This window comes from Euleptes europaea, chromosome 5 (genome assembly GCF_029931775.1).
Source record: "Euleptes europaea isolate rEulEur1 chromosome 5, rEulEur1.hap1, whole genome shotgun sequence".
In the NCBI taxonomy this organism is placed as follows: Eukaryota; Metazoa; Chordata; class Lepidosauria; order Squamata; family Sphaerodactylidae; genus Euleptes; species Euleptes europaea.
The window spans coordinates 52,221,704-52,236,205 of NC_079316.1; the positions used below are offsets into that span (position 1 = coordinate 52,221,704).

The 14,502-nt window shown below is 47.7% G+C and overlaps 2 protein-coding genes across 2 annotated transcripts; one reads left to right on the top strand and one right to left on the bottom strand.

Annotated features, from left to right (window-relative positions):
* Positions 1–5,268: 5,268 nt before the first annotated feature.
* MARVELD1 (MARVEL domain containing 1) lies at positions 5,269–6,044 on the bottom strand. The gene has a single exon (XM_056850193.1). It carries the CDS (start codon positions 5,857–5,859, stop codon positions 5,332–5,334), a length of 528 nt encoding a protein of 175 aa, XP_056706171.1. The 5' UTR covers positions 5,860–6,044; the 3' UTR covers positions 5,269–5,331.
* A 5,639-nt stretch (positions 6,045–11,683) lies between these two features.
* AVPI1 (arginine vasopressin induced 1) lies at positions 11,684–13,007 on the top strand. The gene is made up of 2 exons (XM_056850150.1): positions 11,684–12,040; positions 12,785–13,007. The coding sequence occupies exons 1-2, from the start codon at positions 11,718–11,720 to the stop codon at positions 12,948–12,950; spliced, it is 489 nt and encodes a 162-aa protein (XP_056706128.1). The 5' UTR covers positions 11,684–11,717; the 3' UTR covers positions 12,951–13,007.
* The last annotated feature ends 1,495 nt before the right edge of the window (positions 13,008–14,502 follow it).

Sequence of the window (14,502 nt, forward strand, 5' to 3'; positions counted from 1 at the left end):
AAAAAATGAATGTGCAGCACTTGAACCATTCAAATGCCCTTGTTGTCCCCTGCTCTCTCATGACTGACTAGCAGCAGTACTCATATTGTGCAGTACTCATATTGTGTGCCAATTTCAAAGTCATTATCTTAACTCATGATGGTAGCAACACAGAACCAATGGAATGGTTTGCCACTTACTTAAAATGGAATGATAAATAAACAAAGATCAATATGTCTGAGTAAATTATTAACACGTGAGTTGAGGAAAACTGTGGGTTTGAGGGTTTCTCTATCTGTGTGGGTGTTAGGTAGTCTGGTGCCAGTGAAATGCTGGTTTGAGGGCCCTTTGAGACAGATCTGTGGCTACTGTCATTGACATATCAGAGATAAGAGCTATGTAGTTTCTCCACCCAGATCAGTTAATGATAGTTTCAAACACAGAATATGAAGAATACATATAAGAACATCTACTAGTAGTTTCTCTTCATTACAATCAAATGTACCTCCTCGATTTGAGAAACAGAATCCCTCTTCTATTTGAGACTTCAAGGAGGATGTCGCTCTTGGTAGGCTTTGTAATAGGTGATGGCTGTCATCATCATACTGTTTGTGAACATTTGTGTGGCCTCTGGACCCTTTTGGAAGACTGATGACTGATCAAGAAATAGTTATTTCCTTTCTTGAGATGTGCATTTGGTATCTACAGGGTTACTGGGGGGATCTGCCCCTGAATTTGGGAAGAAATGCCCTATTATGAAGACACAAACAGTCATTCTGTCCTTGACAGATCGAAGATTTTGATCCACACACAACTTTATTAAAATGTATATCATTTATAAAATAGGGACAAGGGTCTGGAATGTAACCTTTGTGAAACAGCCATATTCAGATTAGAATCCTGTGTAGAAACTGGTAACAGGAGTCAGAATCAAACTGTGAAATGCTGAAAAGTAAGAATTGGCTGAAAAGCCTTAAATATCTTGGCCAGCCTCATATGACAAATGCTTCTCCTCCCACTGTGAGAGCACGGATTTCCCAAATTAGCACACTATAGCAGGAGGTACTAAAAATTGAACTGATGTCACAGCCATTGCTCAGATTTACTCCACATTGCTCTGAGGCACAAAGCAGGCTCCAGGGAAGCTGCAAGCCCCTGCACTCCATCCCCAAAACAAAAAGAGGGTGAGAGTTTAACATAGTTGCACTCTTTCCCTGTTCTTCTCAGTGGCTTCCTGTAGCAGGTGGATTGGGGTGCCCTGAAGATGAAGTCCTGGATTCAGCATGTTTGAGGCTCAGGGTTCAACAGCTTCCTCACCACCTGCAAGGAAAAGATAGTCACTGACACCTCAGATAGGTTATCATCATTCTTACTGGCAGTGGCTTTCTTTCCACACGCTATATGCTTTTGTGTCGAAACATCCTTGGCTGACACAGCCCTCAGGTCTCTCTTGCTATGACAACTAGGTTCTACTCTGGATGAAGAACAATGTCCCATTGTCTTCTCCCCACCCCATGTTGGTCTACATCAGACAATGTTAATTTGCCTGTTCAGAGGGAACTTTCATTCTTGCTGTCCAGTTGGGATGGTCCAGCAAAAGGGACTACAGATTCTCACTAGGTGCCAATGTCAGGGCTCTGCTGGGTGTTGTTACATGGGAAACCTAACATTTAGGGCTTCAAGTTCCCCCACTCTTGAACCCAGTTAAACTACACAGAGCCATTGACTTTGGTAAGCAACTGGGAGCAAGAGATAGGCTAAGCAATTTGTGGTTAAAATTGCCCAAAATTTAGATGGTCATTCTTGGACATCCCTCTGCATGAATGTCTGGAAAGTGGGAGGGCACTACTTATGCAAAGTAATAATCAGAACAGACACTGCTGCTTGAAGCAATATATAAGTATAGTCAGAAGGAAGATGGAATATAAGTGGTAAGGAATTGCTACATCTTGCTTAAGCTGTTTGTTCACATGTATGCACAAAAGTAAGCTTGTCTGAAAAATGTGGCTAGAGCATTTGCAGGAGTGACTGGGAAGATGGTATACTTCACCTTTTCATTAAAAGCAATATAAATATTTTTTTAAATATGAACCATCTTTCCCATGGGAGCTCAGAGCAATCCTGGAAGTAAGAAACTCAGAGAGATACCATTCCAAGAAACCAAGTTTGTTTTTACGCTCTCCATCAAAACGGGAGCAAAACTAGGCACAACCTTGGGTGTCTGCTTTCTCCTTGCCATCCCTGAGAAGACCATGCATGCTCTCTACCTCTGAAATGAACAGTCGGTTACCTTATAACTTTCAGTTGGTACCACTGATTCCTGTGAGTAAGGAAATACTAATGTGTTTTTGTGTGCTTATTTCCTATTGCTAGATGAGCATGCTATTGATAATAAACCAATTTTATATGTACATCCAACTAGCTGTGTGCGTCACTTGATATCACTTCAATCCTAAAAAGTACCTGACCTACTCAGCAGAGCACAGCACAGTGAAACAGCATACCACCATTCTCCCTGCCCTCTAAGAACCGGGCCTGCTTTCCAGTTGCCTCCTCACTTGTGATTTAAAGAGCACACCTTCCCCTCCTGAATCCTGGTTTCTTACCTCAGGGACTGCAAGGTATCAAGGGCCTCCTCTGGACATAGGCCTTTGCAGAAGCCACTTCCCCCAACCATAGGATCTTTCTTGGGCTGATCAAGGGGAAAGGGTGGATTCCATTCAAAGCAATTGGCAGACAGCAGTTCTTCCGAGCCCCATGCTAAGGAATATCTTTGGTAGAGCTCCATAAGGAGGAGGAAAACAGATAGGGGTCAATGTTCTTGTTGTTGAGCAGAACAGAAAAATGCCAGTTATGTCCATAGGCTGAAGCAGGATTGTTTGGTGTCTTGAGCAGACAGACAGATGAGGTGGACTTCTGGGGAAATTCCCGGTTTCTCTGCTGAAGTAGTTACATTTACCAGCTTGTGTGGTGTTGCTGGCCTCTTGCTTGGGTGAGGGAGACTCCAACACAAAAATTAGCCATTCCCACCATTTGAAAACGAATGGAACAAAAGGCACAGTAGTTGTAGTATCTTAGGACAAAGCAGTTACTGCAGCTACTACACGCATTTGACTTAGACACACAGCAGGAGGTTTGTCGGTGGGGATCCATTATTCAGCACTTCAGTATTTCTGAGGCATCTCCTCCTTCAGGGGCGGGCAGCGCTGAAGTCCAATGTATGCCAGTCCAGAAACATGAACACTCCGGGGCTTGTATTGTTATGGCTGTCACACACAAATAAATCCAGATTCTCTCACATGATGCAGAAATGGAGTTCCAGACAGCAGTGGGTTTGATCTTTCTGCTAGGCTCTGGAAATTTACCCAGTATGGATACCTATCCTACTTGAGGGCTTCCGTAAGATGTAACTGTTACTATTTGTTGTTGTTCATTTGGACCAAATGCTAGCTTGTAGAGCTCTTAAGAGTAATCACATCTCCCCCCGCCCAGGTCTCTCCAACTGCAGTTCCTGCTTGCGTGTTTTTGCTCAAAGCTAATCTTTTCATGGTGCCCTAGAGGCACAAAATTCCACATGTTCTCCTACTTGAGGAAGGCATTATCTCAGTGCTTGATGCAAAATACACTGAACAGGCTTCTCCAGGTTATGAAGAAAGTGGGACAACGCATAACCCTGGCACAGAGGGCTGCAACAAACAATTTTACCCTGAGAGCCCAGCCTGATTTTTTATTTTATTTACTTCATTTATGACCTGTCTTTCTCTCCAATGGGGACCCAAAGCAGCTTATGTTGTTCTCCTCTTCTCCATTTTATGCTCACAACAACCCTTGTGAGGTAAGTTAAGCTAATAGTGTATGACTGGCACACAGTCTCCCAGCAAACTTCCATCGCAGAATGGGGATTAAAACCTGGGTCTCCCAGATCCTGGTCCAGCATTTAACCAATACATTGCCCTGGCTCTTGAATCTGGAATGTTACTCTACCTCATTAGAAAGGGGTCTTTTTATATGGGAATCTAATCTTGGAAGTACCAGGAGTCAAGGATTAGGTTTCAAACCTACCTAAATAGGTCGCGATCCCCCCTCCAATGGAGACTGGTCATCCCCGCCAGGGGGAGTTCTCATATATGAGGCAGTCTGGTCTTCATCCTAACCCTGTCTTCAGCTGATCACCAGCACTTCCTTCCCTGCCGCAAGGGGCCTCTTTTCTTCATGGTCCCACCATCAACCCCCTCCCTCCAAACATTTAGCAGAAGGCTCCAAACGTTCCCTATTATCCATGACTGATTAGCCTGTGAGATGGCTTTCTTTTACATGAAGCAATGGTCCCTGAGGTTTTGCGGAAATTATGTACGAACTGGTATAGGGGGAAATGAAAGCAACAGTTATGGTTCAAAGTCAGAAGGAGGGCTTAATTCGAGAGAAAGTTTAACAGAGCTCAGTCTAGGAACCTCTCTCTTGTGTCATCTCTGGGACACATGATATAATAATAATAAAAAAAGGACATTTCTGAACATACACAAAATGCACTTTCTTCATACCTGAAGAGGCAGATGGATTACAATGCAGGACTTCCAGGTTAAAGAGTACAAGATCCTGGAAGGTGTGATGCTATGGTAGATAGGCTACAATACCCACATCGAGGTCCTATCTAAAATAGAGAAGTTATTTTAAAAGCCATTACTTATAAATACATGATTAAAAACAGAATGGCACAGGGCAAACAAAACTTTTCATAGAAGCCTTTGGGGTGATCTCTAAATTCTATTTTGCTATAAAAGAATAACCAGAAGCTCACCCCAGAAGATTATTGTTCAATTAATTCACTGAATTAATTTCAATATGAAAGTGGGATCTTATGTGTAGGGCATAAGTATATCTGCACTGGCAAGGACTACACACTAAACTAAAATTGCTCTTGTAAAAACTAAGAATCACGTTGAATGATCGTGAGTTTCCAGGACTCCCTGTGGCACTCACTCACATCACAAGCCAGGCCATATGAAGTCCACCCAAACCCAGAAAGACCCACATGAAGGAGGAAAAGAAAAAAGGAAGACTCACAATCTGGCTCCCAGGTTTCATCTAAAGGGCATACCAGTTCAGGGTAACAAAAGCCTGCATCCATCTGCTGGCTAAGGAGTCAGATTTTCTATAGGGAAAGTCTATTGATGTCTTGTCTTGCCACCAAGGGAAGTCTATTGATGTCTTGTGTCCCCATCGAGAAGGCAACTTGGTATGGCTGCAGCACGGAGTAATCTGACTGTGGGGATACTATGTGAGTGAGGCTTGTCCACCTGTTTGAAGAAGAGTGTGTCTATCCATGTTCATCGATCTGTCTTCTTGCACCTCTCAGATGATGTCATGGTGCCCCCGGGAACGGCGTACCAGGCAGTGGAGTCCTGAAAGCAGGTAAAAGACGGCAGCGATGCCTGCAAAGACGGCAGCACTCAGGTAGGCACTGTAATTGCAGGGAAACTGGTAGGCACTCAAGTTGCAGTAGCTGGCATCCTGCGCTTTATGGACCATGATGCCTGCAGCAGCAGAGAAGAGGACGACCCCGAACAGCAGATCATGCACTATATTTGTGATGAGCCAGCGGCTCCCCAGCCCTGGCACCAAATTCCAGCGGCCCAGTAAGCTGAGCCCAAAGATTGCCAAGGTGAGCAACCACACCAGGACTGCAGAAAAGACTGCAAAGTAGGTCGCCCCTTCATACTTGTGCGCCGCTAAAGTAATCCAGCAAACAGCACCGGCCACCAGCTGCGATATGCGCAAAACTCCCAACAGGCTTCGCAGGAAGGGCCAGTTCAGGCTCAAAGGCTCCCTGGAGTGTGGATAAGGTGGTGGAGGAGAGGAAGGGGGTGGCGGAAGAGGCATACTGTCTACGGAGAACACCAGTCAGGCCTCCAACCCCTTCTGTAGCCCAGCAGTCTCACTCCCTCCTTCTCAGACACTTCCTTTGCCTGCAGCTGCCAAACATCTGTAGCTTAACGGTCTTTCCTATACTGGGGCCTCTCAGCTTCCCGCCTCATCCCCTCCCTGTCCCTCTGGCCCCTCCTCTGTTCTGGGTGGCGCTCTCTCTCTCTCTCTCGCTCTCTTTTTGCTAACAACTGGTTCCATCTCTCCTCCACGCCCCTGCAGTCCCAGCTGAGATTTTATGCTCTCAAAATATCCCCTAAAGCTGGCTTCTTTTGCACTAGAATTGTCTCTGTGCCATCACTGTGAGCAGCGTCTGCCTCTTGAGCTCTGCCTACACAAAAAGGTTGGCCTGCAGGCACAGAGTGTTGCCCCACCCTGGTGTATGGAAAGAGGCCCCACGTACGGTCTCGCGCTCAGCAAACACTGCACATTATGAACTGCTTTGGTATTTCTGACCCCAGGCCGCTCCCCAACATCTCCCAAATGGTGTGGCCTGGCTATCACAATTTGAAGTAACATGTTCTAAAGAGGTGGGGAGGGTTTGAAATAAGTAATTTGTACTTTTCCCCCCATACACTTTTGACCTACCATAAAACGTAAATGGCAGACTGGAAATGTGTCTGCTTTTTCTTTTTTACCTTTCCTTTATTCCATACTTTATGCTCGTGGACCAACAAGTCATGAGCAGAATTCGCTTTTTATTTATCTGCTGCTTACATATTTAAATTTCCCTTCAGCACTTCCTTAGAATGTCCAAAAGCAGCCTCTATACCAGCTGCTCTGAGCCACATACTAAATCCATTCAGGCTTTTATCAGCCTTCCCTCTGTTCACGCGGCAATTCAAGCCCCGATCCCAAAGCTGACTGGTTCTCTCTCAGCCCCCATCAGTATTCTGATCTGGAGAACTGGGTTTGATTCCCCACACCTCCACATGAGCAGCAGAGGCTAATCTGGTGAACCCGGTTGGTTTCCCCACTCCTCCACATGAAGCCAGCTGGGTGACCTGGGGCTAGGCACAGGTCTCTCAGCCTCACCTACTTCACAGGGTGTCTATTGTGGGGAGGGAAAGGGAAGGTGATTGTAAGCTGGTTTGATTTTTCCTTAAGTGGTAGAGAAAGTTGGCATATAAAAACCAACTCTTCTTCAGCTGATAATTACACATACAAAGGCGCACAGGAAAACAAGATACAAATTAGTTTATGTTGGGCAAGGACTGCTTTGACATGGGTGTTAGAGAAAGCTGACGGTATGGACCCGGGAGCAAGCCACTGATTACTGGCATTATATTTAGGGTTGCCAAATCTGGGTTGGGAAATTCCTGGATATTTGTGGGTAGAGCCTGGGGAAGGGAGGGACCTCAGCAAGGTATAATTCCAGAGTCCCCCCTCCAATGCAGCCAGTTTCTCCAGGAGAACTGGTCCATGTAGGCTGGAGATTGGCTGTCATTCTGGAAAATCTCCCGGCCCCATCTGGAGGTTGGCAAGCCTAACTTGCTACACTTCAGTCATGCACTCAAGTCACAAGATGATGATGTCACTACAAACACTTTTAACTCCCAAATTAGATTGGGGAAGAGGAAACAACAAGTTACATATGGCTGGATCTCCAGAAAAGCAACTGCGGAGGATGAGCCGTTGGGGAGGGGATTTCCTCTCATCAGAACTCTGGTAGTGAAAAAAAAAAGATGAGTTGCTTGTAATCGGACCATTACTGTGGAGCAGGTTCTACGATATTGAACGGGGCTCTTTCTTTCCCTGAAAATACAGAAAATTAAAATAAATGGCACTGGACTCTACTTTCTCTAATTATGCCTCTCTCTGCATCTTCTTGCCTATCAAGGGACGCATCGAGGCAAATGATGGTTTCTTTTCCCAGAGGACAAAAAAGGCTGATTTCTGGCTTCCTGGCGCTCAGGAGCCGACTGGACAGCCCATCTTCCTCGCAGATCGGTCCTTTGCACGTGCAGCCATGACTGCTTAGAGAGCGAAGCGGGTTCTCTCTCAAAGGCGAATTATGCACGGGAGGGTTTGCCTTGGATTTGCCACTCTTTAGATGCACATTTTCCCCATCCAAATTCTCAAAATTCAACATGCACAGTTTTGAGAATTCGGATGGGGAAAATGTGCCTCTAGAGAGTGGCAAATCCAAACCTCCCGTGCATAACCATTTGCTACGTTACCAGAAAGTCATGGGGCAGCACCGCACCACTAAGCGAGTCTGGAAAACGAGCCATGGGGCCAGGCTAGTGGGCCTTCCGCTAGCAGCAGACCACACTCTCCAAGGAGCTGGCAGTGAGCCAGCTGCTGGGCTTTAGCGAGCCCAAGCAGGGGAAGTACCTGCCATTAGTCAATCCAAAGCAACGAAAGGCAGGCTTCGACACGTATTATTGTCGAATAATTCACAGCGGGTAGCCGTGTTAGTCTGTCTGCAGTAGTAGAAAAGGGCAAGAGTCCAGTAGCACCTTAAAGACTAACAAGAATATTTTCTGGTAGGGTAGGAGCTTTCGTGAGCCACAAGCTCACGCTGTGGCTGACGAAAGCTCATACCCTACCAGAAAATATTCTTGTTAGTCTTTAAGGTGCTACTGGACTCTTGCCCTTTTCTACTATTGTCGAGTAACTATACAGAAGAGGCAAACAAGAAAGCGCGGGCCGAGAGAGAACAGGGAAAACAACCTCCCCCCACCCCCTTTACACTGATTGGCGCTGGCCTGCAAAAACACGCCAGCAACCTCAATGCTCTCCTGCCCGGGGGCTGGTTGGCAACAAGGCGAGGCGACAGTCTCTGGGCGGAGCGTACGCGTGACCCCAGACAGAGGCGGACACCAAGCATCCAAGCTCCGCCCCTCCCTCTCCCTGGAGGGAGACGCCCCTCGCTGACGTCAATCACACAGCCTGCCACGCGTTCCCACAAGGGGCCCGGGAGTCCCGCCCTCCCTTCCCATGATTGGGCAGCCGGTTGTCTTGGGAGTTCGGATTCCGAAGGCAGGAGCGGGAGGCGCTGATTGGCTGGGCCCTGCGTGGTCTGTCCTGTTCAATGGAGGGAGAGGAGTTGTTTCTGTAAGAGCCCGCGGGCGACGGGAGTCGGTTCGGGGCGAGGCCGGCAGAAGCGCTTCGCAGAGCCCACCGTGGCGGGGCTCAATGACTCGTCGGGCGAGCCGCGGTCCCCCGCTCAGCAGCGGGCTCCAGGTTTGTGAGCGCCCGAGTCCACGGGGGTCCAGGCAGCCGCTCTGCAAAGAGATCGGCCTCTGTCCTAATGGTAACAGGGGGTTCTGGAGCCCAGACAGAAAACGGAGGGGAGGGGGGGGCCTATAATATGCTGGCTCATTCAGAAAAACGTCGTTTAACTCTTCCCGGGGGGGGGATATGTGACGTTGGTATCCTGCCCTTCGGCCAAGGTCAGAACACCAGTCCTGCGTGGTGGGTTAAGCTAAGGCACTTTGAACCAACATCACTCGTAGAAAAGGGCAAGAGTCCAGTAGCACCTTAAAGACTAACAAAAATATTTTCTGGTAGGGTAGGAGCTTTCGTGAGCCACAGCTCACTTCTTCAGATATCTGAAGGTATCTGAAGAAGTGAGCTGTGGCTCACGAAAGCTCCTACCCTACCAGAAAATATTCTTGTTAGTCTTTAAGGTGCTACTGGACTCTTGCCCTTTTCTACTACTGCAGACAGACTAACACAGCTACCCACTGTGAATCAACATCACTCGGTGAGCGTCAGAGCAGAGCGTGTTTTGGAACCTGCCATTCCCATTCATGTTCAGGGAGTGGCGTTTATAGGCGTTACCTAATTTTAACCTCTCCACCACCCTGCTAAGTAGGCTAAGCGGAGAGAGAATGACTGGCCCAAAAGTCACCCAACAAGTTTCGTGACAGGGTAGAGATCTGAACCCAAGCCTTTCCAAGCTGTAGTGCAGCACTAAACCAGACTCCACTTTCAACCTGCAGGTGTCCCAGTGCTTGCTGCGTGGGTCCTGACATCTGGCAATCCCAGAGTTGTGGTGGGAAATGAGAGCATGTCTGAGTGTCCCAGTGGCCTAGGGTTGCCAACCTCCAGGTGGTGGCTGAAGATCTTTTGCTATTACAACTGATCTCCAGCCGATAGAGTTCAGTTCACCTGGAGAAAATGGCTGCTTTGGCCATTGGACCCTATCGCATGGAAGTCCCACCCCTTTCCAAACCCCACCTTCCTCAGGCTCCACCCCAAAACCTCCAGGTATTTCCCAACCCGGAGCTGGCAACCCTACAGTGGCCTAATGGATAGGGTACTGGCCTTCTGAGCCAGGGATTGTGGATTCAAGTCCCATCTGGGGTGGAGCATGCTTTTCACATGCAAAAAGTCAGCTTCTCAGGTTTCCAGGATTCAGACAGTGCCTCTTCATGGACCATATTCTCAACCACCGTGTTTCTTGGGGGCGGGGTTTTTTGGCTCAGTGGAAGAACCTCTGCTTTGCATGCAGGAGGTTTCAGGTTCATTCCCCTCCATCTCCAATTAGGTGAGTAGGCAGTAGGTGATGTGAAAGACCTCTGACTGAGACCCTGGAGAGCCACTGCCAGTCTGAGTAAACAGTGCTGACTTTGATGGACCAAGGGTCTGATTCAGTATAAAGCAGCTTCATGTGTTCATATATGTTGCCCTGAGCTCCTGAGAGAGAGGGTGGGATAAAAATCAGTAAGAAATGCCCTGTCCCCATAGCAAGGAAAATGACAGAAATGTATCCAATTTTTTAACCCTACAGGTATTTAAATTAGTCTAATGAGAAGCATGTTCAAGTAGGTAAATAGCATGGGGGTGAGTTAACCCTTCCCTTCTCCAGCACCACCACCCAGGTCCATGTCAGCCTTCCCTTCAGCTGCATTTCACAGCTAAATTACATGTTGAGTTTCTGCTCGCAGATGCCAGCCCTGTGTGGAATCTGAAAGACTGATATGAATGCTGCACATTTGAGTGCCATTTTTGGAATTATCCAATGAACAGATGGCACCTTTTGTGGTTCCTGGCTACACACTGAAGTAGATAGCGCAATGGGACCAGACTGCCAAACAGCAGCCCACTAAGGACTGGGAGAGATGGAAAAACTAGCTTGTGTTTCCCATTCTCCAACTACCTACTATACTCTGTCTTCTAGGGGCCATTGGGGTCTTTTCAGGGAAATAACTGCTGTGGCAGAGTTGTCAAACAAGAGGTGCCAGAACATGAAAAACTGGTGAGAGGACTATCCCAGCATCATCCCTGACGGCAAGAATGTGGGCACTTAGATGGCCCCACCTTTGGCCTGCTTCCCAGTGCTGATGGAATATGCAGGTGTGCAGATCACCTGGGCTAGCTTCACTTCACCTTTAGCCTGGAGCGGTTTTTCTGCAGCTCCTCTGGTCTGCTGCTTGGGCACAGCTGTAGCCTGCAAGAACTGACCAGTCATTCATGTGGCACTAGATGGTTTTTGCAGTGGCATCTGGGTGACAGCAGAGAAACTTAGTGATTTCTTCCAGAGGAACACAGCATCTGGTGCCATAAGGGAATGGCTGAAAAGCAAGGGTCAGCTGTGGCTTTCTGTCTGAACTCCTTGAACAAAGGAGGCAAAACCCAGGGTCCAATTGCTGTGTGGGAGAGAGACAGCGTAGTGGGCAGAAAATGTAGGTGCTCCAGAACAGGACTGTGGAAGGATCTAGCTGCAAAGACATGCTAAGGAGGAAACATGAGAAAAGAGAAGAAAACAAAGGCTGCTAGAGGCCATCCATGCTGGTGCTTCATCCTTTTTCTCATCTCTTTTCCCAGAATTACCTCCAGCCACAGAGTGGAGAGACCCCAACCACATGGGCACCCCTGCATCCATTGCCTGTGACTTGCCCCACCCTCAGGCACCCAAGTCGTGCACTCGCAAAAGAGCGTCTGCCAACATCTTTCAGGGAGTGGGGCTGCTGCAGCTACACCATCTCTTCCACAGCAGTGGGGATGCACAAGCAGAGGAGCGGGCCCAGCTGGTGTGGGAGCGTTCGGGAAACCAGTGTGTTGCCCAGGCTTTGCGACAGCTGCGCAGAAAGCAGAGAAAACTAAGACTGCGGCCCCACCGGAAGTCCTCTTCAGAGCAAGGAAGTGGCCCTGGATTCCTGGAGTTACAGCACTTTAGCCACTTACGGTACAGTCTTGTTCGTGACCCTCCACTGCTTCCCAGGAAGCTGCTGGTTCATGCCTCAGCCCCTGCTCACTATCCTCTAAAATTCATATCATGCCCCTCCAACTTGATGCCTCCCTTTAACCACTTTTTCTAAGACACAGCCAACCCCTCCTCCAGACTAACTCTGTAAATGCATTCCACAGTTGACCAGTCAGAATATTGCTACCCATCAACTTGTCTACCTCTACTTTGGCATTTGTACTATGCAAATGTCAATGGTAGAGTGTGCTAGAACTGGTCTCTTGCACAGGATTTAATTATCCTTTGTAAAGAATGACCTGGATGGCCCAGGCTAGCCTGATCTCGTCAGATCTCAGAAGCTAAGCAGGGTCAGCCCTGGTTAGTATTCGGATGGGAGACCACCAAGGAATACCAGGGTTGCTGTACAGAGGAAGGCACAGGCAAACCACCTCTGTTAGTCTCTTGCCATGAAAACCCCAAAAGGGGTCGCCATAAGTCGGCTGCGACTTGACGGCACTTTACACACATAAAGAATGTAACTTCTTCAAAGCAAAGGTTATATTTTGCCTTGCTTGATCAGCACACACTTAAAACTGAGGAAAAAGAAGATTTTGAGGACAGGAAAAGCCCCTCCCTGTGAACTTCCTCCTTTATGGAGAGCTGGCATGGCAGCTGTTTTCTGTATTACATGCTAATCTTGGTCAGCTCCTCCAGTTCCTAATAGGTTCTTTTGCTCTCCAACAGGATTGAGGACTGTACTACATCTTACGCTGAGGACAATGGGCCCAACACCAGCAAGAAGCCAGATGTGGCCGGTCAAGGCAGCCCATGCCCTGCCTCCTACTACAGGCAGAAGAGGAAGCAGTGGGGTACAGGAGCTGCAGGCTACCTGCACCAACTCCACCAGTGAGCAGCTGAACCCAACCCCTCTTACCCACATAGTTGTCAGTCAATGGCACTGTGCGGAACAAAACGGACAGAGGATGCCCAAAGGCCATTCTGCTATGATGCACACCTCTAAAATTTTTTGCTGTAACTTAGGGGGATCATGACCTCAACCTGAAACTGCCAACCACTTTCTGAGCTGTATCAGGGTGCTGTCCTTGGTTTGGCAGAGCACAAACACTAATGTCACTGAACACATTTTACCTGTATTTAATAAAGGTTTATCCCTGTTCCTTTTGCAAAGACTGGCTACTTATGCACTGGGGAGAAGCCCCAAGCTGGGCAGCAATGCTCAATGTAGGTTGGGTTTATACTAGCCTTATAGTAAGGAGGACATTGCTTCATTTCCCACCATGAAATGTGGCAGCATCTGGAGTAATTGTAGGCAGTGGCATACAGGAAGCATTGTCCCCACTGAAGCTGACAGGACCAGCAAATTGAAAGTTCACCTGCATCATGCAATCCCAGCCCAGTGACTTACAGCTAGTGGGTTATAGGGCAAATGGGGAAGCAATTATATAGTTGCTCTTACAGAGAATGTGAATGCAGCCTTCAGGAAGGAGGACAGTATTTAATAGCACAAGACTAAATAAATACTGGAAACAGCCTTGTGCACACACCTTGACTACCAGAGAAAGATGTTTGCTGCAGCGGTATAAGCCTGGTGGGCCTGTCCAGCCAAAGTAGGAATGGTGTCCAGGGCAGCCTGCATCAGAACTGGGAACTGAGTGTGACTCTCATCCAGAGCTATCTAAACCAATGACTGGTTTAACGTATGGTTTACTAACATAGCAACTAACATAGCAACTATGAAAGGAACAGGAGGCAGTTTACATTGTAACAGGAGGTCTGTAAGACAGGATGGATTCCCCTAACATGCTTGACAATATACACAGCAACAAACGGGGGGGGGCTTTCTCTAGGAGGACATATGACAGGCTACAGTGGAAGAATTCAACCTAAATAGGAGGCAGGTGGCTAGTAGTGTAGGTAGAAACTATGATTAGCATTTGGGGGGGGGGGGAATAACGGGGAGCAAAGAGATTCAGTCCCTATCAGCTCAGACAGAATGCACACAGGAGACGGCTGCTGCAACTGCAGACCTGTTATGAAGATACTTGCATTGATTTAAATATATTACATACATTTCTACAGTGCATAAGAATGATACATTTCAGTTCAGGCTGACAGAATGAAAAGTATCCCCTAGTGCAAAGTGCAGTCACTTCAGCGTGGCACATAGGGCAGAAAGCCTACACCTCAGCCAGGACCATGAGGAAAATGGCAGCAGACCCCACCTACAGGGTACCAGCTGGGCTCAGCTTGGCACAAGGCCTCTCCTAGCAGTCCAGGACCACAGCTTCATGAGCAGAGTGCCCAAGGAGAAAGCTAGGATGCTTATATTGACCGTTTTTAAGGGGAAGTTTCTGTTGCCATGGATTTAGCACAGAAGCCTATAGAAAAGCAGCATTCATAGTATCATTCAGTTATACACCCGGCATAAGTCTCAGGATGGT